Below are 21636 nucleotides of genomic sequence, written 5' to 3'. Positions count from 1 at the left end.
CTCGGAGGCTCCACAAGTCCCACTCTTCCCCCATGGTGCCCCATCCCTGTGAGACCCTTTTTGGAGCTGGGGAAATGGCTACTTGGGTTCTTTTCCTTGGGCCAAGGCAGCTGTAGGCCAGCTTTACCTCGCCTAGGTTTGGGTTTGCCCCCAGCAAAGCCCTGGCAGTGGCTGCTGCTGGCTCACATAGGCCCCATGTCAATGGCACTAGGCACACAGGCAGGGGGCTTCAGACTTCACTGGGACTGGCGGCTCCTGGCAGGGCCCTTATGCAACCCAGTGAGGTAGGAGGGATCCCCAGTTTACTGATAGGGAAACTGAGGCCAGAAGAGTGGGGACTGGGCTTCCCTGGTGACGCAGTGGTTAAGAATCCGCCTGCCAATGCAGGGGACACGGGTTTGAGCCCTGGTCTGGGAAGATCCCACATGCCGCGGAGCAACTAAGCCCGTGCGCCACAACTACTGAGCCCACGTGCCACAGCTACTGAAGCCTGTGCACCTACAGCCTGTGCTCCACAAGAGAGGCCACCACAATGAGAAGCCTGCGCACCACAACGAAGAGCAGCCCCCGCTCGCTGCAACTAGAAGAAGGCCCGCATGCAGCAACGAAGACCCAACGCAGCCAAAAATAAGTAAAATAAATAAATTTTTTTTAAAAAAGAGCGGGACTGCCCAGGACCTCACAGCTAGAATTTAAGATCTGTGTGGTTCTCCTCTGCTGGGCCTGGACAGCCTTCAGGAAGGGGATGGTCAGGGCAGGCTTCCTGAAGGAGTGGGAGGAGGCAGCCTGGCCTGTGAGCAGGTCCTCAGCCCTTAGGGCTGGCATGAGAGGCCAGTCCCTGGTCCAGGTGCGGTGGTCCCTCATTAGCCCAGAGCCTCTTGAGGAGGGCTAGTCTGTTTCTTCATGAGAGTTCGTGGGCGATTAAATGCCAGGGACTGAGTCCCCCCTCACCGCCCAGGCTTGTCGCTGTCTGCCATGGCCTTGCTTGGAATGGTGATACCCACGCTGTTCCTTGGGGCCTCTGCGTGGGCCTTGGGGACCTGGTCCTTAGAGGAATGAGCCCTCCATGGCTCCTAATGGGCTGAGCTGGCTGGGTTGTGCTGATGGACCCCCCCAGGCCCTCTAGGGTTTGGGTGAGCTTGGGGGTGGGCCTTTGTCATAAACGAAAGCCCTACTCCCTTCTGCTGCACATCAGCCCAGCCTGGCTGCAGGCCCCTGGTTGTGGGATCCTGCCCTTGTCCTCAGAGAGTTCCCCCATCTTACTCCCCCATCTCCAGCCTAGCCAGGACCTCCCAGTACCACTGGCTTTTCTTTTCCCCATGTCCCTTGAATGTTATTCTCCGTGGTTCTATGTGGGAATGAGTGCTGGGTCGTGGGTTTCCTGCTCCTCTAAGCAGTTTTCCTCCCTCCCCCAAGCTCCCAAGTCCTGAGAGGGTCTCTCTTCCTGCCCTTTCTTCAGGTCTGACCCAGACCCTGCAGGGCAGAGGCCGTGCCTGTCCCAGGGGGTCTCCTCCCCTTGATGGCAGTCCCTGGGCAACCGGTCCTGGCTCTCAGGAAGAGGACCCTGCTGTATTTATTCTGGGAGGCGGGAGGGTGGGGCTGAGGTGGGAGGTCACACAGGATGCAGCTTTTAAGAACCTGGTAGCGCCTCTCACCCTGGTGTCTTGTCCTTCCAGCCTGCGGTTGGCTTGATGGACTTGGAGGGCCTGAGGGCCGGGCTGACAGCTCCAATGGGGAGAAGTACAAGGGGCCTTGTGTGGCCAGCAGGAGCCTGGGAGACTTGGGCGCCTGGCCCAGAGTTGTTGTGTGCCTACCTGGTCCCTGTTTTGGGGACCAGCCTCTTTTGCTTCCGGTATGGTCTCACTGGAAATGTACTCAGGAGCACGGGGCAGGCCACAGGGCACCTAGGACCCGCTGGCAGTGTGTGTTGTGTGTACGTGTGTGTGCATATGCAGCACATGTGTGGGGTGCTGCAGGCGGCCTGGCAGCAGGCTTCAGATTGACCCTGCAGTTGCTTGCCGGGCGGTAGCCACATCGTGGACTAACTACCTCTGATGACTGGTGGGCAGCTGCACGGAAGGGCCCAGGCTGTGGACCACACAGGCCTCGTTGGCCTGTATGCGTTGTGTGTGTGAGGTCGTGTGCCTGTGTGAGAGGTGTGGGAGCGGGGTGACAGCAGCTCTGCACCGGAAAAGCATGCTGGTTTCTGTTTCAGAGGGCAAGGTTTGTGGTTATTCTGCAGTTTCTGATCTGGGCATTTCCCCTGTTCAGCTCCTCCTTCCATCTTTGGGAACCCTGTCTTCTCAGGCTGGGTCTTTGTGACCCAGTCTCCCTCCCCACCCCCCCTCTGTTTTTACCTGAGCATAACTCTTCATTTTAAAAACCACTCCCATTGTGCTACCCCTCCCCCCAGTGGTGTGCCTGCTTTTTCCGTTGTTTGTTCAGTCATTCAGCAAGCACTGGGTGGCCTTGCCCAGCCTGGGAGAGATTGAAGAACAAACACACACGTAGTGAGTGCCCCAGGGTGTCAAGGGCATGATTACTGCAGGAAGGCTCTTCCAAATTGGGTCTTTGGTGAGAGAGAGTGGAGTCTGGGAGGTAGACAGCCCCTGGCTAGGGACCAAGGTGAAATGGGGACAGGAAACACGACAGTTCTTGCCCTCAGTCCAGCTTAGGTGGGATGGAGCAGAGAAGATGGGAAGGCAGAAGTGGCAGTAAATCACTGGAGCCGCATCACAGCGGGCCTTCAAGGCCGGAGAAGGAGTGGGTTCTCCATAGTGAGCAACCTCAGGAGGGATCAGAACAACAACAGCCTATACAGATTCGTAGGCTCAAGAAGGATGGCTGATTGGTGAGAACTGGGGGGCCCTCAGCTGGAGGACTGGGCCTGTGAGGGTTGCTGAGGGCACGGGAGCAGGGCCCAGGGAGAACCGGCAGTGTTCTGGCAGGGGAGCTGGGTCTGGGGCTGGAGGCGATGCCACTGTTTGAGGTAGGATAGGTGGAGCACAGCTGTGGCTAGAGGGACAGGAAGAAGGCCTTGGGATTGGGCCTCTTAGAACATTCCAGCCGGGGTGCTGTGCACTTCAGGCCAGGAGGGCTCTGGGGGGAGGTGGGCCAGGCAGCATGCTGGCAGCCCTCCTGGCTCCAGATCTTCCGGGCCAGTCTGGGTCGAGAGCATTTGAAGAGGCTCTAGAGCCAAGGGAGCGCTCAGAGTCATTTCTGGCGGCTAAGCCAGGCTTCTCTCTTTTGACCTCCCTAAATCTGTCTCTTTATCTGGCTGGAAAGTGTGCCCTCTGTGCAGGGTCCCAGCCGGCACCCAGGGACAGTGTGAGTGTGCAGCCAGGCGCTCTCCAGGCCTGGGGTCGCAACCTGTGTGCCTGCTCCGACTGCCTGTGCAGACCACAGACCACCGAAGGTGACAGAGCCGAGGGAGGGGGAGGGAGGCTTGAATGAGTGCCCACCATGTGCCATCTACAGGGCTGGGCGCTCTGGGCTGTTAGGACCTTTGAGCTTAGCAACACCTCCAGGTGCCGCAGTCTGTTACCTGTGTTCACCGAGGGAAGCAGTGGGGTCAGAGTGGTTGTCACTCTGCTGAGGTCGCGCAGCTAAGGTGAGGTGGAGCCCGGGAGTCTAGTCCCAGCAGGCCCACCCCAGGGCCCACGCAGGTCTTTTCTGCCACCCTGCCTTCTAGAGAAATTCAGTCAAGCTCTTTGCTCTAGAGATAGTAAAACCGAGATGGAGGGAAGTTAAATGAGTCACTCAGTGTCATCTCAGAGGTAGTGGCTGAAGCAGTTCATCTGCCACTCTGACCTGGGTGCTTCCCCAGTCTGTGCCGTGAGGCTAGAATGGGAGCCATCCGTGGGCAGCCACTGCTCTTGCTGGGTCTTGCTCAGGGATATTTAGGGGGTGAGCCGTCAGGCTGCACCAGTTCTCTTGGCCCAATCCCTCCTTCTTCCTATGGACCCTGAAACCCATTTGGGCCTGCCCAGCCCCAGGCCTGCTCTTGGGACTTTATGATTCAGTTTGTGTACCTTTTTTTTTTTTTTTTTTTTTTTGCGGTACACGGGCCTCTCACTGTTGTGGCCTCTCCCATTGCGGAGCACAGGCTCTGGACACACAGGCTCAGCGGCCATGGCTCACGGGCCCAGCCGCTCCGCGGCACGTGGGATCTTCCCGGACCGAGGCACGAACCCGTGTCCCCTGCATTGGCAGGCGGACTCTCAACCACTGCGCCACCAGGGAAGCCCTAGTTTTAGTACTTTTGTGTCAGGAAAGGGTCCTCACAGAACAGCCGTGGGTCCCCACTTCTCTTTGTAGAGTCCAGCTCTTTCCCAGGTCAGAGTGAACTGCCTATATTGTCACCGAGGGAAGGTACATAGGACGGAGATTCCTGTTCCCGCAGACACTCAGCTTTTAGCAGAGCTCTGTCCTTAGACTCAGCCCAGTTCTCTTCTGTCCCCCAGTAGGACTGAGTGGTCTTGACTCTGCCCCCCTTCCCGGGGTGGGGTGGGGTCTCTCTTTGTGGTCCTCCATGAGGAGAGTGTGGGAATGAGTGGGAGACAAGGCTGCCCTCGTTTCAGTGTTAACCCTGAGAGACCTCAGCCTGACCTTGACCTCTTCCCTGCCTTCCTAGTTGACATTCGAGAAATCAAGGAGATCCGCCCGGGGAAGACCTCACGGGACTTCGATCGCTACCAAGAGGATCCTGCTTTTCGACCGGACCAGTCACACTGCTTTGTCATCCTGTATGGAATGGAATTCCGCCTGAAGACCCTGAGCTTGCAAGGTGGGAGCTGAGGAGGTGGAGGAGTTAAGGGGAGCAGCCCCTGGCCCCAGGCTCAGCTCTTTGCCCCTTGCTCATAGCTACGTCTGAGGACGAAGTGAACATGTGGATCAAGGGCCTGACTTGGCTGATGGAGGATACGTTGCAGGCAGCCACACCCTTGCAGATTGAGAGGTAAGAACCCCCAGCAGACGTGCTTAGGGTTGGGGCATCGAGCTGTAGGCAGCAGGGCAGGGACTCAGGCCTCTGTGCCCAGAGCCTGCCTGCTGGTCTCCTCCCTAAGCCTGGGCCTCACTTCGGGCTTCTCTCCCTCCAGGTGGCTGCGGAAGCAGTTCTACTCAGTGGACCGGAATCGTGAGGATCGGTGGGTCCTGCGCTGTGGCTCTAGCCCAGCAGGGTGGGTTGGGGCCGCCAGAGCAATAGCCCACCTCCAGGCAGCTGCCTGGAGAACTGGAGGACCTGCCTCAAGCAGGGTGGGCAGGTGGTTCTGGCACAAGGAGCTTCCTGCAGAAAGCTCTCTGATGGCCTTGTGCGAGCTGGCGGGAGAGGCCAGGGACGATAAGCCACGTGCCCTGCCACTGTGGGCAGAGATAGGCAGTACAGAACTGGCTCTGGGTGTCCTGTAGTTTGTGTGTGTGGGGGGGTGCTTTGAAGCTCACGGCTTTGAGGCCATGGTGTGACTACCAGAGGGGCTACAGAGAGGTGCAGGACAAAAGCTGGGTGATGGATGATGAGGACCGTTGACTGGGAGAGAGGTGGACACCACGGAGGGTGTTGAAGAGAAACGTGACGTGACCCAGGTTCAGTTGCACAGAACTGCTAGCTGCACTTGGAGGGTCCAGGGCAGGTGGAGTGGAGAACTCAGGGAGCAACTCCAACGCTCTGGGTGAAGAAGACTGGGTCAGGGTGGGGTATTAGGAAGGGGTTGGATTTTGGCTAGGCTGTATTTTGAAGATAGAGCCCAATAGCATTTCCTAACAGATTGATTTTGGGGTGAGAGAGAGAGTTGAGGTTTACGGTAAAAAGCTTTTTGGCATGAGCATCTGGAAAGGTGGAGTTGCCATTGACTGAGATGGGGAAGGCTGTGGGAGGTGCACACCTGAGTGGGTGAAGTTCTGTGATGCCCTTAGATGTTCAGGTAGAGATGTTGAGCAGGCAGGTGTGTAGAACGAGTTCAGGGGAGAAGTTGGGCTGGAGCTGGAACCTGAGGAGCACATAGGTGATTTGGAAGGCCACGAGGCTGGTGATGCCTGGGCGTAACCTTGGCAAGAAAAGGTAAGGAGGCTGGTGGCTGATCCCAGGCCCATGCTGCCTCAACACTGGGGACTGGGGAGGTGAGGAGAGGAGCCAGCCAAGGGAAGTGGCTGCTCTAGAGTTAAGAGGAAAATCGGAGGGTGTAGAGCCCTGGAAGCCCAGGGAAGAGGGGGTGGTCAGCTGTGCCAGGCCTCGTCACGTGTGGGGAAGACTGAGAGGTGCTCCTTGGACTTGACAGCACAGAGGTCGTTGGTGACCTTGAGGCAGGCAGTGGACAGTGGGGATGGGGTTCAGGAAATGAAAGGAGCCTGGGTCTCTCCTTTAAGGCACTGCTGTGAAGAGGAGCAGAGAAGGGGCAGTGGCTGGAGAGGAAGCAGGGCAGACAGGTGTTTGGGGGGGAGTGGTAACAATCTGCGTGTAATGCTGATGGCAAGGAGTCCACAGAAGGAAAGCTTGATGACGCAGCAAGTTTCCTAACCTGCCCAGTGAGGACCCTGACGGCCCCACCCCCAGTGACTGAGACCAGGCAAGCGCTTGCTGAACAGCACTGGCTGATAGATAGCAGGACTGCCCAGGGCAGGGCTGGACCCCTCAGGGAGTTTTGGTGCTGCCTGCCAGGCCCTTGGGCAAGAGAAGGAGGGGTGCCCACATTCCCTCCCTGCCACCACCTCCCAGGAAAGAAGGCCTCCCTCTCCCAATCGTGTTCATCCTGTTGCCAGGCCCAGCATTGTCCTCCGCCGCATTCTTGGGCAGGGGTGCTTCCCTGTCAGACCCCGGGAGTGTGCTCCATTGCCAGCAGTGGTATTGGGCTGAGAAGGATCTTCCCCCTCCTCCCCTCGGAGGCCCTGACTCCCAGGGGCAGTGGGCGGGAGTCCTGTGAGCTGCCTGCCCCTCTCGGGGAGTTTGAGAATGAGGTGGAAGGAGCCTGGAGGTCCCGCAGTAGTGGCTGCCTCTCTCTGTCCTTGGGAGAGCTGAGGGCCCAGACGTGTGAGCTGAGCGGTGCTGGTGGGAGGGTGGCCCGAAGATGGGCTCCCCTTGCCCCGCCCTGACCCACTTTACTGAGGCTGGTGACCCCTCCTTGCCAGAATCCTAGACTTTCCTTTGCTCAGCTGAGGAGACCGAGGCCCAGAGAAAGGAAGGGACTTCCTTTGGTTACCCCATGGTTCTGAGCCAGCCTCACTGTCAGGACTGCAAGTCCCAGAGTAGTGTTGTTTACCTGTTCAGCCCCAGGTGGACTCAGCCCACAGGTCAGAGGTCGTGAGAGGTGGGGTGAGGCCACTGGCGATGTCCTTGTTTCCTCAGTATATCAGCCAAGGACCTGAAGAACATGCTGTCCCAGGTCAACTACCGGGTCCCCAACATGCGCTTCCTCCGAGAGCGGCTGACGGTAAGGGCCGGTGGGCCGTCTGCAGGCGGGTGGGGAGGCTGGCTGCCCCAGGCCCTGCGGGAGGCCTGACCGGAAGTGCCGCTCTGCCTCGCAGGACCTGGAGCAGCGCACCAGCGACATCACCTACGGGCAGTTTGCTCAGCTGTACCGCAGCCTTATGTACAGCGCCCAGAAGACGGTGCATGAGCCACCTACTCCCACCGCCCCTACCCTGCTGTCCCACCCCAGCCCCGCTTGCCTCAGCCCTGCTGCCCTGCTTGGGGGCGATTGGGTGCCATTTCTCCAGTTCTTCTCCTCGTGAGGCCTGCCCCTTTCTGTTGCCCCAGCCTTTCTTCCTGAGAGCCCCTTCCCCACGTGGCCTCCCAGGGGCTCTCATGCTGACCTGGTTCTGTCTCCTGCAGATGGACCTCCCCTTCCTGGAAGCCAGTGCCCTGAGGTTTGGTTTGAGTTGGGGAGGTGGGGTTCTCCCTGGGCCCCTTCGTCCCTCCCCTGGTTGATTCCCGATGCAGGTGGGAGGCAGCGGGAGCAGGGGAGCCCTGCTGGCCCATTCCGGGCGGCTGTGCTGGCCGGGAGCTGGGCCCTGCCTTCCCAGGGGCCCCTCATTGTCTGTGGCCCATGCTAGCCAGCCGGCCGCCAGGCATTTCCCTTCTCTCCCACAGGGCGGGGGAGCGGCCGGAGCTCTGCCGGGTGTCCCTTCCTGAGTTCCAGCAATTCCTCCTCGAGTACCAGGGGGTAGGACTGGGCTGGGGTTGGGCCAGGGTGCTGGCTGAGAGGGGCTGGGCTCACCACTGGATGGAGGCCCCTCACATGCCCCACCCTCCCACCCATCAGGAGCTATGGGCTGTCGACCGGCTCCAGGTGCAGGAGTTCATGCTCAGCTTCCTTCGAGACCCCTTGCGAGAGATCGAGGAGCCTTACTTCTTCCTGGATGAGGTGAGCCCTGCCCCTCACCCTCCATCGGGGAATCAGGGAGCAGACGGGCCCACGGGAGCCCAGCCAGGTCCCTCCCGCAGTCCGTCGTGCTCCCGACCTGGATTGAGCACTCTCTCCCGTGTCACCCTGTGCTGTGGCCCAGGGCAGGGGCTCATCCTCTCTTCTCTCCGCATTTGCTCCTGGGCAGTTCGTCACCTTCCTGTTCTCCAAGGAGAACAGCATATGGAATTCGCAGCTGGACGCCGTGTGCCCCGACACCATGAACAACCCCCTGTCCCACTACTGGATCTCCTCCTCGCACAACACGTGAGTGGCTCCCTTGGCCCACACCCGACCCCGGGAGGTGGATCTCGCCTGACCACCCCACCCTGCTTCCCTGTCCAGGTACCTGACCGGGGACCAGTTTTCCAGCGAGTCCTCCCTGGAAGCCTACGCCCGCTGCCTGCGGATGGGCTGCCGCTGCATCGAGTGTGCGTGGGGGCTAGGTTGGGGGGGGGCGGGGGGAGGCCTGCCCGCTTGACTCTGGTCACCTTGCTTGCTCTCCAGTGGACTGCTGGGATGGTCCAGACGGGATGCCAGTCATTTACCACGGACACACCCTGACCACCAAGATCAAGTTCTCAGACGTCCTGCACACCATCAAGGAGCACGCCTTTGTGGCCTCAGAGTGAGTGGCGTGGCTCGGCTCCAGCTCTCTCCTGGGTCCCCTTGAATGTGCTACCCCCCTCCCTGCCTTCCACCTCCTGCCACCTGCTGGAGCCCACCCTTCCCGAGCCATTCACTTCCTGCACGCTTGGCCCACCTGCTCACTCCATGGGTCCTTCTCCTCAGCCTGTGGAACACAGTCAAGCTCTTCTCATCCTCAAAAATTAATTCCTTAACCCTGGGCTCACAAGGCCATTGTCCTGCCAGCTCCTTTCCCGTCACAATCCGGAGAATTGTCTGTGCTCCTTGTGTCTCACTCTGCAGTTCCTATTGTTCCCCACAACACGTGGTCACTAGTCTCTCCCACCTCACTGAGGGGGTCACTGGGGTCCCCCAATAGCTAACTTTGGAGGCTGCTTGTCACCTCTCCTGACCTTGGGGGTAGGATGTCTCTCCTTGCTGATGGGGCAGCCTCCATGATGAGATCAACTCTGGGGACACCTGTCTGCAACAGTCCCAGCCCTTGGTTTCTGCTGCACCCAAAAGAGCCTCTCTAGACCCCTCTCCTACCCCCCACAGTGGCCAGGGCCTGCCTCTTCTCTGGGGTGACTACCCTCTAGAAAGGACCTTGGGCCCTCACTCTGTGAGGGTCTGAGCCGTGACTCCTCGGAATTGCAGGATCTGTGTTACGCACTGGTCCCCCACCCTGCAGGTACCCGGTCATCTTGTCCATCGAGGACCATTGCAGCATCGCCCAGCAGAGGAACATGGCCCAGTACTTCAAGAAGGTGCTCGGGGACACACTCCTCACCAAGCCCGTGGACATTGCTGCTGACGGGCTCCCCTCACCCAGCCAGCTCAAGAGGAAGATCCTCATCAAGGTAGGGCTTTGGGGGCCCCACTCTTCCGCTCCAGCTGTGGGTCCAGGCCTGGGTGAGGAGGTGGGGCTCTGGGCCTGGGCCTGGGCAGCCACGTCGTGGCCTGTCCCCCACAGCACAAGAAGCTGGCTGAGGGCAGTGCCTATGAAGAGGTGCCTACGTCCGTGATGTACTCTGAGAACGACATCAGCAACTCCATCAAGAATGGCATCCTCTACCTGGAGGACCCCGTGAATCACGTGAGAGCTGGGCCTGGCTGGGCCTGAGGGGCAGGGTGGTGAGAGGGCTTTGTTCACAGGCCTCGCTCCCGCCTCTTCTAGGAGTGGTATCCCCACTACTTCGTTCTGACCAGTAGCAAGATCTACTACTCCGAGGAGACCAGCAGTGACCAGGGCAACGAGGACGAGGAGGAGCCCAAGGAGGTGAGGGGCTGGCCCAGGGCCGGGGGCCGGGCTGGGGTCAGAGTCACCGAGTGTCTCTGCCGTCGCCCTCTGCCTTGCAGGCCAGTGGCAGCACAGAGCTGCACTCCAATGAGAAGTGGTTTCACGGGAAGCTCGGGGCAGGACGGGATGGGCGGCACATTGCCGAGCGCCTGCTCACAGAGTACTGCATCGAGACCGGGGCCCCCGACGGCTCCTTCCTCGTGCGCGAGAGCGAGACCTTCGTGGGCGACTACACCCTCTCCTTCTGGTAACCCTCCCAGCGCGTGCACACGTGGATCCAACGCCGGCAGGGGAGGCCAGGTCCCACAGTGCGTCACGCGCACACACGCTTGCAGTTAGCGCGGAGCCCCTAGAGGGCCGCCCCCACCTGAGCCGTCCTCAGGGTGTCTCCTGCTTGAGGCCTGGTGCCTCGCCGCAGGTGGAGCGTGGCGTGTGGCCCGGCCTGCTGCTCACTGCCTCCCCGTGTCCCCTCAGGCGGAACGGCAAAGTCCAGCACTGCCGGATCCACTCCCGGCAGGACGCAGGGACCCCCAAGTTCTTCCTGACTGACAACCTCGTCTTCGACTCACTCTATGACCTCATCACACACTACCAGCAGGTGCCCCTGCGCTGCAACGAATTTGAGATGCGCCTCTCAGAGCCCGTCCCGCAGACCAACGCCCACGAGAGCAAAGAGTGAGGGAGGGGATGGGGACGGGGCAGGAACCCGGGGGTGGTGGCCGGGTCTGACTCGGGCCAGTCCACAGGTGGTACCACGCGAGCCTGACCAGAGCGCAGGCCGAGCACATGCTGATGCGCGTCCCCCGGGACGGGGCCTTCCTGGTGCGGAAACGGAATGAGCCCAACTCCTACGCCATCTCCTTCCGGTGAGGGGGTCCCCCTGGGGGGCTGGGGCGGTGCGGGCACGCCTGGTCTGGGCTGCCTTGACCCTGTGTGGCTGTTCGGTCCCTGTCAGGGCTGAGGGCAAGATCAAGCACTGCCGCGTCCAGCAGGAGGGCCAGACCGTGATGCTGGGCAACTCAGAGTTTGACAGCCTCGTGGACCTCGTCAGCTACTACGAGAAGCATCCCCTGTACCGCAAGATGAAGCTACGCTATCCCATCAACGAGGAGGCACTGGAGAAGATCGGCACAGCGGTGAGAGCCTGGGAGGCAGGGCGGGGCAGGCTGCACCTGACGGTCCCGGGGTGCTGTGGATGTGGGGAGCAGAGAGGCCCGGGGGCTGCGGTGCTGCTGGGAGGGCCAGCTAGCCCAGCTGGAGCCAGGAAGGCATCCTGGAGGGAGTGGCCTCTGACTGGCGTCTACAAGGACAGGCACAAGCTGGCCGGGTGAAGAGGTGGGGGCAGGCGTCCAGCAGAGAGATCCCCGTGGGCCAGGATGTGGGGTGCGGAGGTCCTAGGGCTCACACGGGGAGAGGGTCTGCCCAGGGCTGGGCGCAGACCAGACTCTGTCCCCAGGGCAGGGGCGCATAGGCTACAGAGGCGCGGCTGTGGAGGGAGACCAGTGAGGGAGGAAGGCAGGGCTGTGGGGCGGGGCCCCAAGGGCTCTGGGCCAGGGGTGTGGCCCTGGGGAAGAGGAAGGGGTCCAGCGCAGGAGGTCCACTTGAGACTCTTGTCCTTGGACCTGGGTGGCCTAGGCGCGGGCTGCCGCCTGCTGAGGCTGGGGTGTGAGAGAAGTGTGCTGGGGGCCTGGGGCAGGCGCAGGGGGGCTTCAGGAACCGAGACTTTGGAGCCGTGGGCGCGAGGGCAGAGAGAGGAGGGGTGAGGCCAGGCCCCTGAGGTTGGGGGACCCTGGTGGACCAGGTGCGTGAAGGCAGCAGACTTGGTCCAGTGAGGAGGGGTGGGGACACGGAAGCCAGCAGCCTCTTTCCCCTCTGGGCGTTAACAAAGCCCCTTCTGTCCCGTTTCCAGGAGCCCGACTATGGGGCCCTGTATGAGGGCCGCAACCCCGGCTTCTACGTGGAGGCGAACCCCATGCCAACTTTCAAGGTGCAGCCTCGGGCTCTGGGCACAGGCAGCTGGGGAGCATCTCCAGCTGCCTGGGGCTTGCATTCTCTGCTCAGGGCCACCTGCGGTCTTTGGGGAGAAGTGGTTTGTGGTCTTCCGAGGCCAGAGGGGGGGTGAGAGGTGTGCGGTTGGTGTACGACCGCGTCTCTCCCGGCGCCGACCCCTCCTCAGCCCTGTTCCTGGGGGTCAGCACCGACCCTTCCAGACTACTCCCCGGGTGACCCCCGTTTTCCCCCTGGGGGCAGTGGGGTGGGGGTGGGGCACGCTGGCCGGAAGACGGTGTTCTCTGCCCCTCCCTTCCCCCTGCCTCACCTTATGGAGCTCTGTCAGGGCTTTTTTCTAAGGGGTGAGGAGCTATGCCCTCTCCTCGCCCGCTTTCCTCAGCGGCCATGGGGCCTGGGAGGAGACCCCTTCTCCTGCTTTGCACATGAGCGGTGACGGGGTCCCAGGCCCCCTGCAAGCCTTCCGGTCCCCGAGGAGGCACTCAGCACCCTCAGACACTCCCTTCCTAGCCTCCTGGCCTGGCTCCTGGGGCCCCGGGCAGGGGCTTGCAAGGTTCTCCCTGGACCCTGAGGAGCTTCCCTGGCAGAGGCCCTGCTCTCCTGTTCCATCTGCCCTGGAGCCTCCCACAGGCCCGGGCTGAGGACGGTAGTGAGGCTGGGTCACTGGCGGTGGCGCCTGAGCCCCAGCTGGTCAGCCCCAGCGCATGTGCGTGCGGCCGCAGGTCAGGAGAGGAGGCGGAGGGCCTGTCTGCTTTGACCGGTGATTCTTTTCCCTGCAGTGCGCCGTCAAAGCTCTCTTCGACTACAAGGCCCAGAGAGAGGACGAGCTGACTTTCACCAAGAGCGCCATCATCCAGAACGTGGAGAAGCAGGAAGGAGGCTGGTGAGCCAGCTGAGAGCCCGTGGTGCGGGGCCAGGCATCCTGGGCGCCGGCGGCGTGGACAGTGAGAGGGGCTTGGGCGGCACGGGCCTGCACGGGCCCCGAGGTGTACCTGCAGGGCTGCCTTCCTCTGGGGGGGTTGGGGTGGATGCTAGGGGTCAGCATGCTGTGGCTTCCCCAGGTGGCGTGGTGACTATGGTGGGAAGAAGCAGCTGTGGTTCCCGTCGAACTACGTGGAAGAGATGGTCAGCCCTGCGGCCCTGGAACCTGAGAGGGAGGTGAGACCAGAGCCCCGTTGGTGGGACGGGGCTCCCGTCCCCAGACTCCCTTCCTGTGCACACGCCACCACGGGCAGGGTCAGCGTGCCTGTGCGTGCACAGTCCCTCAACGTGCGGTCCCGTCTGCCCCGCCGAGGCCGCGGTCTCTGATAAACGTGGGCCGCTCTCGTGCGTTCACACGCTCGCTTGTCAGATGTATTCCCCGTGTGGGCACAGTGGGCTTGCTGACTGTCCGTGGGCTTTGCCTTCCGCAGCACTTGGACGAGAACAGCCCCCTGGGGGACTTGCTGCGGGGGGTCTTGGATGTGCCGGCTTGTCAGATAGGTGAGCCCCCAGCCCCTTCTCTGCCCCTTAGGGTCACGCAGTCCCTGGTGGCCCTCTTCAGGCCCCAAGGGAGAAAGCCAGTGGCCGGACCCCTAAAGGCTGCCCTCACCCTGAGCTCTCCCCATTCCTGGATACACTTGACGCCCAGGCTCCCTTCTTCACCCCTGGCCTTGACCCCTGCGTGCTCGCCCTGCGCAGGCGCTGTGGAGGGTGCCGCTGGCGAGCTGAAGCCCACGGTCCTGATGGGCTGGTCCCTGGGTTGACAGAGGCCTGGGGACGGGGTGGGGAGGGGCACGCGGCCCGGAGTGGCAGCGACTTATTGCTGGTCTGCAGCGTTCTCAGCTGTGAAGCGGGCCTGGCAGAGCAGTGCCGCCTCCTCACGGGGTGTGGGGTGGGGACTCAGGCACGTCTGTCCCCAGCTCTGCGCTCCTCTCCCTCCCTCCCTCCCAGCCATCCGTCCTGAGGGCAAGAACAACCGGCCCTTCGTCTTCTCCATCAGCATGGCATCGGTGGCACACTGGTCCCTAGATGTGGCTGCCGACTCACAGGAGGAGCTGCAGGACTGGGTGAAAAAGATCCGGGAAGTGGCCCAGACCGCGGATGCCAGGGTGAGAGCCTGCCAGTGGCCCTCAGAGCAGCGGGGCAGCCCCGGGTGGGCAGCCCCCGCTGCTAGGCAGGGATCGGAGGAAACACACGTGGTCGGCGGTATGGCATGTTGAGGGTGTGTTGAGTTTGAGGTACCTGTGGGACGTCCAAGTGGCCCTGCTCAGTGGGCTTTTGGATACCAAGGGCAGAGGTGAGAGGACAGGTCGTGGGCTGGAAGCAGGAGTGGGTGCCCAGGGGCTTAGGGATGAGGTGGTATAGGTTGGGAACCAGGTGTGACCTTTGAGGATGTAGGTTTCAAGAAAGAGAGGCAGAGGGGTCTGATGCACGGAGGGCTGCAGAGCAGACAGGCAGGGTCAGAATCTGAAAGTGCCTGTTGGAGTTGGCAGCAGCCGTGTCAGGTCGTGGTCGGGTGGGATGGCAGTGGGCATCACGGAGCGTGGAAGGCAAGGGCGCAGCCTCTGCGGGGCAGGATGGTGGAAGAACGCGGAGCCCAAGCTGGGTCGGAAGGACCAGCCTCTGGAGGAGGGAGGCTCTTCCACTGAGCCTGGGACAGAGGAGGAAGTGCTTGCCAGGGTGTGGGAACTCCTGCTCAATGCCACCGCAGTCATTTGGGGTGGGGTGGAAGGCCTGCAGTACACACCTGTGGCTGCTTTGGAGAAAGGACACCCACGAGCCAAGCCGAGAGGGCTGGGTGCTGAGGATTTTGTCAGAGCAGGGCCCGGAAGGACAAGGCAGAAAGGACCAGGTGGTTGAAGGGATGGATCCTGAGGTCTGGGCTGAGAGGGGAAGGAAGAGTCTGAGAATAGGAGCCCCTTCTGGAAGGAAGTGGGCCTCCAGGGATCAGAGGAGGGGATGGGGGCACTTGTGAGTGGGACTCCGTAGCTGAAGTCTGGCCACAGCGAGTAGTAGGTGGTTGTGTTGAGTGAGTGAGGGGAACTAAGGGGTGAGGCTTCTGGGCCAGGGTGGGTGGGAAGGACGACGGTCCTTAGGACACAGAAGATAAGCCCAAGTCCCCAGCGAGGTCACAAGGAAATGGGGAGGCGGCCTATGTGCCTATGTGAGGGAGGCTTGGGTACCGAATGGTCACAGCATCACTGCAGGTGCATCCAGCTCAGGGCCCTGGGGTGTCACTGGGGCCCGGTTGGCGGTGAGGATTCCACTCTCCTAAGTCTTGGAGGGCACGTGTCCTCAGGGGCAGGGAGGAGAGAGGACGTTTCTGAGGTGAGACTGGGGGCAGACAGTGGGGTCTGGAAGGTGTGGGTGGGCATGCCCCAGGTGGCTGGGGGCTTCCCTCTCCTGGCGGGGGGGAGGGAGGGGTCCGGAGGGGTCCTGCCTAGGCTCAGGGCCTGTGTGTCACCAGCTCACTGAGGGGAAGATGATGGAGCGGAGGAAGAAGATCGCCCTGGAGCTCTCCGAGCTTGTCGTCTACTGCCGGCCTGTTCCCTTCGACGAAGAGAGTAAGGGTCTGGCCCAGGGGCAGTGCGGGGGGTCTGGCCCCCAGCAGCGCCCGGGTGGGCGGGCTCTGTGAGCTCTCTCCCTGTTTGGCCCAGAGATCGGCACAGAACGCGCCTGCTACCGGGACATGTCGTCCTTCCCGGAAACCAAGGCTGAGAAGTACGTGAACAAGGCCAAAGGCAAGAAGTTCCTCCAGTACAACCGGCTGCAGCTCTCCCGCATCTACCCCAAGGGCCAGCGGCTGGACTCCTCCAATTACGACCCCTTGCCCATGTGGATCTGTGGCAGTCAGCTGGTAGCCCTCAACTTCCAAACCCCAGGTGAGGAGGTGGCCCATGGGGCGGGGTCCTGCCAGGCAGCTGGGCTGGAGTCCACTGTAACCCGGCTCTTCCAGACAAGCCTATGCAGATGAACCAGGCCCTCTTCCTGGCTGGCGGGCACTGTGGCTACGTGCTGCAGCCGAGCATCATGCGCGAGGAGGCCTTCGACCCCTTTGACAAGAGCAGCCTCCGTGGGCTGGAGCCGTGCGCCATCTGCATCGAGGTGGGAAGGGGATGCTCTGCTGGGCTCGTTCCAGCGTCCAGGCCGGGGTGCTGGTTAACGCCATGGGGCAGGGGGCACTGGACTGTCCTGGAGTTCGAGGAAGATGTAACTGTCTTCTGAGGTGGGCGTGTAGCTACCAGCCTCCCCCGTGGGGCTGGGCTCTGACCAGCACAGGCTGGAGGCAGCTGGCTAAGTGTGGACAGTGCTTGGCACTAAGGAGTCAGGCTATCCAGTAAGGCCAAGCCATGGAGAGCCACTGCCTGGCAGGAGTGGGCAGAAGACAGGCAGGAAGCTAGTGCCAGTGGTGAGCTAGCGGCCCACCGGCAGGAATCGGCTAGATGGTACTTAACTTCCTGGAACGGGGCTTGAGTGAGACGGAGGCCCCCTGCCGCCCCTCGAGGTCCCGGGGCTCGCTCTGTGGTCGCACCCTGGAGGCCCCTGGTGAGCAGCCGTGATGTGGGCAGCTTGGTGCTGTGGGGTTCAGGTGTGGGGCCTGAGCAGTCTTGGAGGGAGGAGTGAGGACAGCGTGGGGTGAACCAGGTTTCTCCCGGAGAGGAGCTATTTTTTTGTTCTAGGGGGAAGTAATTTTTAAATTTTCATGTTAAAATAGACATGGATTTCATGTGGAGTTGATTGCAAAAACTCACGTGAAAATTTTGGTTAAGGCTAGGACTTCTTCAAATGAACTTTTGCTGCGGCAGCTGCCTTTAGAGCCCTGATGACTTGAGGGACTTAGTGGGCGGTGTCCTTGGGGCCCAGCAGAGGGCGCACTGCCTCCGCCGGGTAGTGGGGACTCGGCATGAGTTGGGAGGACCATCCTGGGCCCATCTTTGCCTGCCTTACAGGTGCTGGGGGCCCGGCACCTGCCGAAGAACGGCCGAGGCATCGTGTGTCCTTTCGTGGAGCTTGAGGTGGCCGGTGCTGAGTATGACAGCGCCAAGCAGAAGACCGAGTTTGTGGGTGAGTCTCCTCTCCCCGCTCACCCTCCTCATCCTCCAGGGCACTGAAGGCCCCTCCGCACCTGTGATCCGTCCTCTCCTGGCAGTGGCCTGAGGCCTTTTGCCCTTGCTTTCACAGTGGACAACGGACTGAACCCCATGTGGCCAGCCAAGCCCTTCCACTTCCAGATCAGTAACCCCGAATTCGCCTTCCTGCGCTTTGTGGTGTATGAGGAAGACATGTTTAGTGACCAGAACTTCCTGGCTCAGGCCACCTTCCCGGTGAAGGGCCTGAAGACAGGTGAGGACCCTTCCTAGAGACTGTGCCCCCGCCCCCCCCCCACACCGAGATCTGCCTTGTGGGTGAGGGGGCTTTGCTCGCCTTCCCCTTGGGCTCAGGGCCAGGCTTTCTCCTCCTAGGATACAGAGCTGTGCCTTTGAAGAACAACTATAGTGAGGACCTGGAGTTGGCCTCCCTGCTCGTCAAGGTCGACGTTTTCCCTGCCAAGGTACCTGCGGCCAGGTGGGGCGGGGCAAGTGCCGGGCCCAGCCTCACCGGGGGCCAGGCAGCCGCTGACCCCCTGTGCATCTGCCCCTGTTGAAGCAGGAGAACGGCGACCTCAGTCCCTTTGGGGGTGCGTCCCTGCGGGAGCGGGGCTGCGACGCCTCGGGCCAGCTGTTTCACGGCCGGGCCCGGGAAGGCTCCTTCGAAGCTCGCTACCAGCAGCCATTTGAGGACTTCCGCATCTCCCAGGAGCATCTCGCCGACCATTTTGACAGTCGGGAACGAAGGTGAGGGGGTGGAGGCGAGGTGGCCAGTGTGCAGCCTGGAGGAGGGGGCCTGAGAGACGGGAAGGAGTGGCTGGTCCGCCTTCGGTTCCTCTCCCTCCTGTTGGCCTGTGGGCTGTCCCCCTGGGCTGTAAGGCCCGCTGCTGGTAAGGACACTCTCCCCTTCCGTCCAGGGCCCCGCGAAGGACTCGGGTCAATGGAGACAACCGCCTCTAGCTGTGCCCCAGCCTCGTTGAGAGCAGCGGGTGCTGTGCACCTCACGGAGGGCCGTGGACTGGGTTCCTGGGAGGCTGCCTGCGTGGCAGCCTTCCTGGCCTTGCCGCCTGGAGCCTGGATTCCAGCAGTGGACGCTAGACGGAAAGCATGCCGTTAATGAAATGTATCACTCACTATTCGGGGCCTCCGCGCCCCAGCTCTGGGTGAAGGCAAAAACTGTACTGTGTCTCGCATTTAAGCACACGCATCTGGCCCTGCCTTCTGGAGATGGAGCCTTCCATCTGTGGGACCAGGACCACGGCCGCAGCCTCTCAGAGAGGCTGCCTCAGCCGGCGGCACGGGAGGCTCTGAGGGGCCACTGACATTCCTGAGAGGAGGGAAGGAGGAGCAGCTTTGCTGGGCTAGGGCGACGAAGTTTACATAGTCCTGCAGCTTTAAAACCACAGCCGGGCAGGGAGGGAGGGTAGGTGTTCCCGCAGTTCGGCCCTGGAGCCAGGGCGGAGGAGCACAGGGCCTGCCTGGCGAGGAGGAGGACGCAGCACAAGGGCACATTGCCCACGACCAGGAACACCACCCAGCCTGACAGACGCGGGGCCGCGTGGGCAGCCGGGCTGTGGAGGGTTGCCCCGAGAGGGCCAGCGGAGGAGGCCGAGCCCCGGGGTGCCACCTGGAGCTGGGACAGTGATGACGTGCCCAAGGCCACAGCAGCACCCCGGGGCCATGGGAGGACGAGGGCCCCGGGGCTGGACGCGCTGGGCTGTGGCGCCACCTGCCTGCGGCCTGGACGCAAGCCTGAAGCACCCGCTCACCAGGGTGGGCCTGTTCGTGGGCGCTGGATGTGCTGGGCGGCGACTCCTCCCACGTGGTCAGCGGGGACGTGCCTGCATTCACGCCACGGCCCCCGAGATCCACAGCAAGGCAACAGCTTGGTCAGGACGATCAGCGCCAGTGGGGCCAGCATGGAAAAGCAGGTCACCAAGGCAGAGGTCAAGCTGGGCACTGTCCCCGTACGTTCAGGAAACTCCTGCACACAAGTAACGTGTCCTCCCTCAGCAAGGCACCCTCTGCAACCCCAGCAGGCTGGCTGTGAACCCCAAATCAGACCGAAGACCACTTCTTTCCCTGTTGCATCGAAAGACCTTGGATCTGAATCTGCCGGATGACAGTGCAAGGGGACGCTGTCTGAGATGATCTCAAGTATTTGAGAAATCATCGATCAGTCAAATCCTGTTAATAGACGTACATGATGTTGGAGTATGGAATTTTAAAGTTTATTTTTTGCACACACTATTTCTCGCGATCTTCGTTACTTCACATAGGATGTATGATTTTCTACGTCTTCCACTTTGACCTGAAAGCTGCTTGGTGAGGGGATTGGGGAAGCAGAGTGAACGAACTTATCTGTGCACTGTGGCAGAACTGTTATTTTTATGGATTTTACAGCTCAACTAACAGTGTTACCTTTTCAAGGTTTATATATACTCTTCAGAAGAACCACTGAGCCGTTAAAGCCTCGTTGTTATTCGAGCCTAATAGTGATTCAGTTTTCTATAGCTTACTTTTAGGATAGACAGTAAATTATTTAACATTATATTAAACTTTCCATATCATGGACTATAAACCGAAGGAAATTATACAATTTCTGAGAAAACGTATTGATTTATTTAAACTAATTCTGAAGAAGTTGTATTTGAAAGTATGACCTCACAGTCAGCTGTCCATAGCAAACATGTCTATATATGGTTGCCAACGTTTGGTTTATAATTTAAATGTTAATAAAAATTTTAAATTTTATTGGAAAAGCGTTCCTTCTGAAAAGGACTTTAACAATTAGAATTATTTTTCTTCTCCATGGTATTGTAATGACGTTCTGCTCCCCACCCTTGGATGGAAACGTCTGAGAGGAGAGCAGTGGGGGGCTGCCTGCCCCACTGGCAGGGGTCGATCTGGGATGTTAAGCACCGTCAGGAATGGGCGAGGCGGGGTGGGGGGGGAGTGGGGAGGAGAAGACAGAGCAAAGCCTGTTCTGATGATGGAGGTTTCTTTAAAGGCAAGGAGAACACAGGATGCTTTCCCTCAGGAAGGAAAGAGGGATTAAGGAGCTGCCGGCCTCGTGGGGGACAGGCAGCTGGCGGCTGAAGGGCACTCACTGTTACGCTCAACGGCAGTTTCTGTCCAGCTGGTGAGAAGACCCAAGGAAGGCGATGGAAGCTTGGGGAGGACAGAGGCCGGGGTCCAGGCCCGTGGGCGTGAAGGTGCTTCGGCACAGCCAGCGTTCAGCTCACGCAAACCCGCTGCCCGCACCTGGGCGCAGGGCTGGCCGTTTGCTAGCTCTCTTGCCCTCTTAAGATCTAACTAACTGTCAGATAAATTATCCTCACGTCCTTTACCCTTTAACTTGTTCTCCTGGAGGCTCGGCAAAGCCTGCTGCTGTCTGGAGACTTGTCACCTAGGGATGCTTGCCTGGTGGTTATTCTGCGGTAGAAGCAGGTGAGGAGTTTCTGTTCGCCTCCCAGGTCCAGCAGATCTTCCCTCTGGGCTACCGGGAGGTGTGAGGCCACGCCCTCCTCCGGCTCTTCCGCCGAGGGTGTGGCAGCATGGAGTGCAGCGTGCCTGCGAGCAAGTCCAGGCTTCCACAGGCAGCCAGCTTTCGGGGTGAACAGGAAGCAACCAGAGTCCCCTTGCCAGTTCCGCAGAAACCTCGCCTTAAAAAAAAAAAAAAAAAAAGCATTCAAATGTACATTTCTGGGTGCCACTCTGGTTGCCTCTGTAGCTTGCAGACAAAATCTCTGTGCCTAGAACATGGTTTAATGGGCCCTTCCCTTCCTGTGGCTATTTTTGTAATGGTCTGTGCTGGTGTGGATCGAAAATGATGCCGTACAGCGAAAAGAGCTGCCTGCCTGATGGATGGGTGGGGACAGGCATAGTAAGCCAGCCCAGGAAGCCTGAGAAGATCTGTCATTGAAGAGACGCAGGTAGGTACAATCGGTTGGTTGGTTGTTAGAATGGTCATTGGCACGCCACCCTGGTGTGATAATGCAGGTAGGTACCCAAACATGGTCGCTGGCCTTGGAGAGGCGAAGATTTTTTTGAAGACAAGCTCAAGGTGGATTTAGTTGTCAGTTCAGAGCATCCCTTTTCTGTATGACAAATCGGACCAAGACGTACATTCCCCAAGTTCTCAGATTTGGGGCCAGTCCTGGTCCATTGTAGACCCCCTCTGAGTACCATCCACCAGGAGAACTGGGATCGCAGTTTAAAATGTTTCCTGTCATCT

General features: G+C 60.4%; 1 protein-coding gene and 1 pseudogene across 2 annotated transcripts in view; both read left to right on the top strand.

The window, feature by feature from the left end:
• PLCG1 (phospholipase C gamma 1) overlaps positions 1 to 21086 on the top strand; it is a 36036-nt gene extending 14950 nt beyond the window's left edge. Inside the window, exons 2-32 of one of the 2 annotated variants that reach the window (XM_029220513.1) lie at positions 4634 to 4786; positions 4864 to 4957; positions 5100 to 5147; positions 7340 to 7424; positions 7519 to 7602; positions 7826 to 7860; positions 8084 to 8156; positions 8256 to 8357; positions 8545 to 8663; positions 8742 to 8827; positions 8904 to 9024; positions 9715 to 9883; positions 9997 to 10119; positions 10201 to 10302; positions 10383 to 10570; positions 10798 to 10998; positions 11070 to 11189; positions 11279 to 11459; positions 12233 to 12310; positions 13110 to 13213; positions 13392 to 13488; positions 13743 to 13812; positions 14263 to 14420; positions 15779 to 15875; positions 15969 to 16193; positions 16268 to 16416; positions 17262 to 17376; positions 17494 to 17655; positions 17775 to 17863; positions 17962 to 18146; positions 18317 to 21086. In XM_029220513.1, coding sequence (XP_029076346.1) covers positions 4634 to 4786; positions 4864 to 4957; positions 5100 to 5147; positions 7340 to 7424; positions 7519 to 7602; positions 7826 to 7860; positions 8084 to 8156; positions 8256 to 8357; positions 8545 to 8663; positions 8742 to 8827; positions 8904 to 9024; positions 9715 to 9883; positions 9997 to 10119; positions 10201 to 10302; positions 10383 to 10570; positions 10798 to 10998; positions 11070 to 11189; positions 11279 to 11459; positions 12233 to 12310; positions 13110 to 13213; positions 13392 to 13488; positions 13743 to 13812; positions 14263 to 14420; positions 15779 to 15875; positions 15969 to 16193; positions 16268 to 16416; positions 17262 to 17376; positions 17494 to 17655; positions 17775 to 17863; positions 17962 to 18146; positions 18317 to 18359 — 3656 coding nt within the window. In that variant the 3' untranslated portion in view covers positions 18360 to 21086. Of the gene's footprint in view, positions 1 to 4633; positions 4787 to 4863; positions 4958 to 5099; positions 5148 to 7339; positions 7425 to 7518; positions 7603 to 7825; positions 7861 to 8083; positions 8157 to 8255; positions 8358 to 8544; positions 8664 to 8741; positions 8828 to 8903; positions 9025 to 9714; positions 9884 to 9996; positions 10120 to 10200; positions 10303 to 10382; positions 10571 to 10797; positions 10999 to 11069; positions 11190 to 11278; positions 11460 to 12232; positions 12311 to 13109; positions 13214 to 13391; positions 13489 to 13742; positions 13813 to 14262; positions 14421 to 15778; positions 15876 to 15968; positions 16194 to 16267; positions 16417 to 17261; positions 17377 to 17493; positions 17656 to 17774; positions 17864 to 17958; positions 18147 to 18316 lie in introns of both variants that reach the window. The other variant, XM_029220512.1, reaches the window with a different exon arrangement.
• Positions 18521 to 21086, top strand: LOC114893950 (annotated as a pseudogene).
• Positions 21087 to 21636: the final 550 nt, after the last annotated feature.

This window comes from Monodon monoceros, unplaced genomic scaffold, assembly GCF_005190385.1.
Source record: "Monodon monoceros isolate NGI ecotype Baffin Bay Population unplaced genomic scaffold, NGI_Narwhal_1 Super_Scaffold_13, whole genome shotgun sequence".
Classification (NCBI taxonomy): domain Eukaryota; kingdom Metazoa; phylum Chordata; class Mammalia; order Artiodactyla; family Monodontidae; genus Monodon; species Monodon monoceros.
This window is presented reverse-complemented; position numbering and strand designations above follow the sequence as displayed.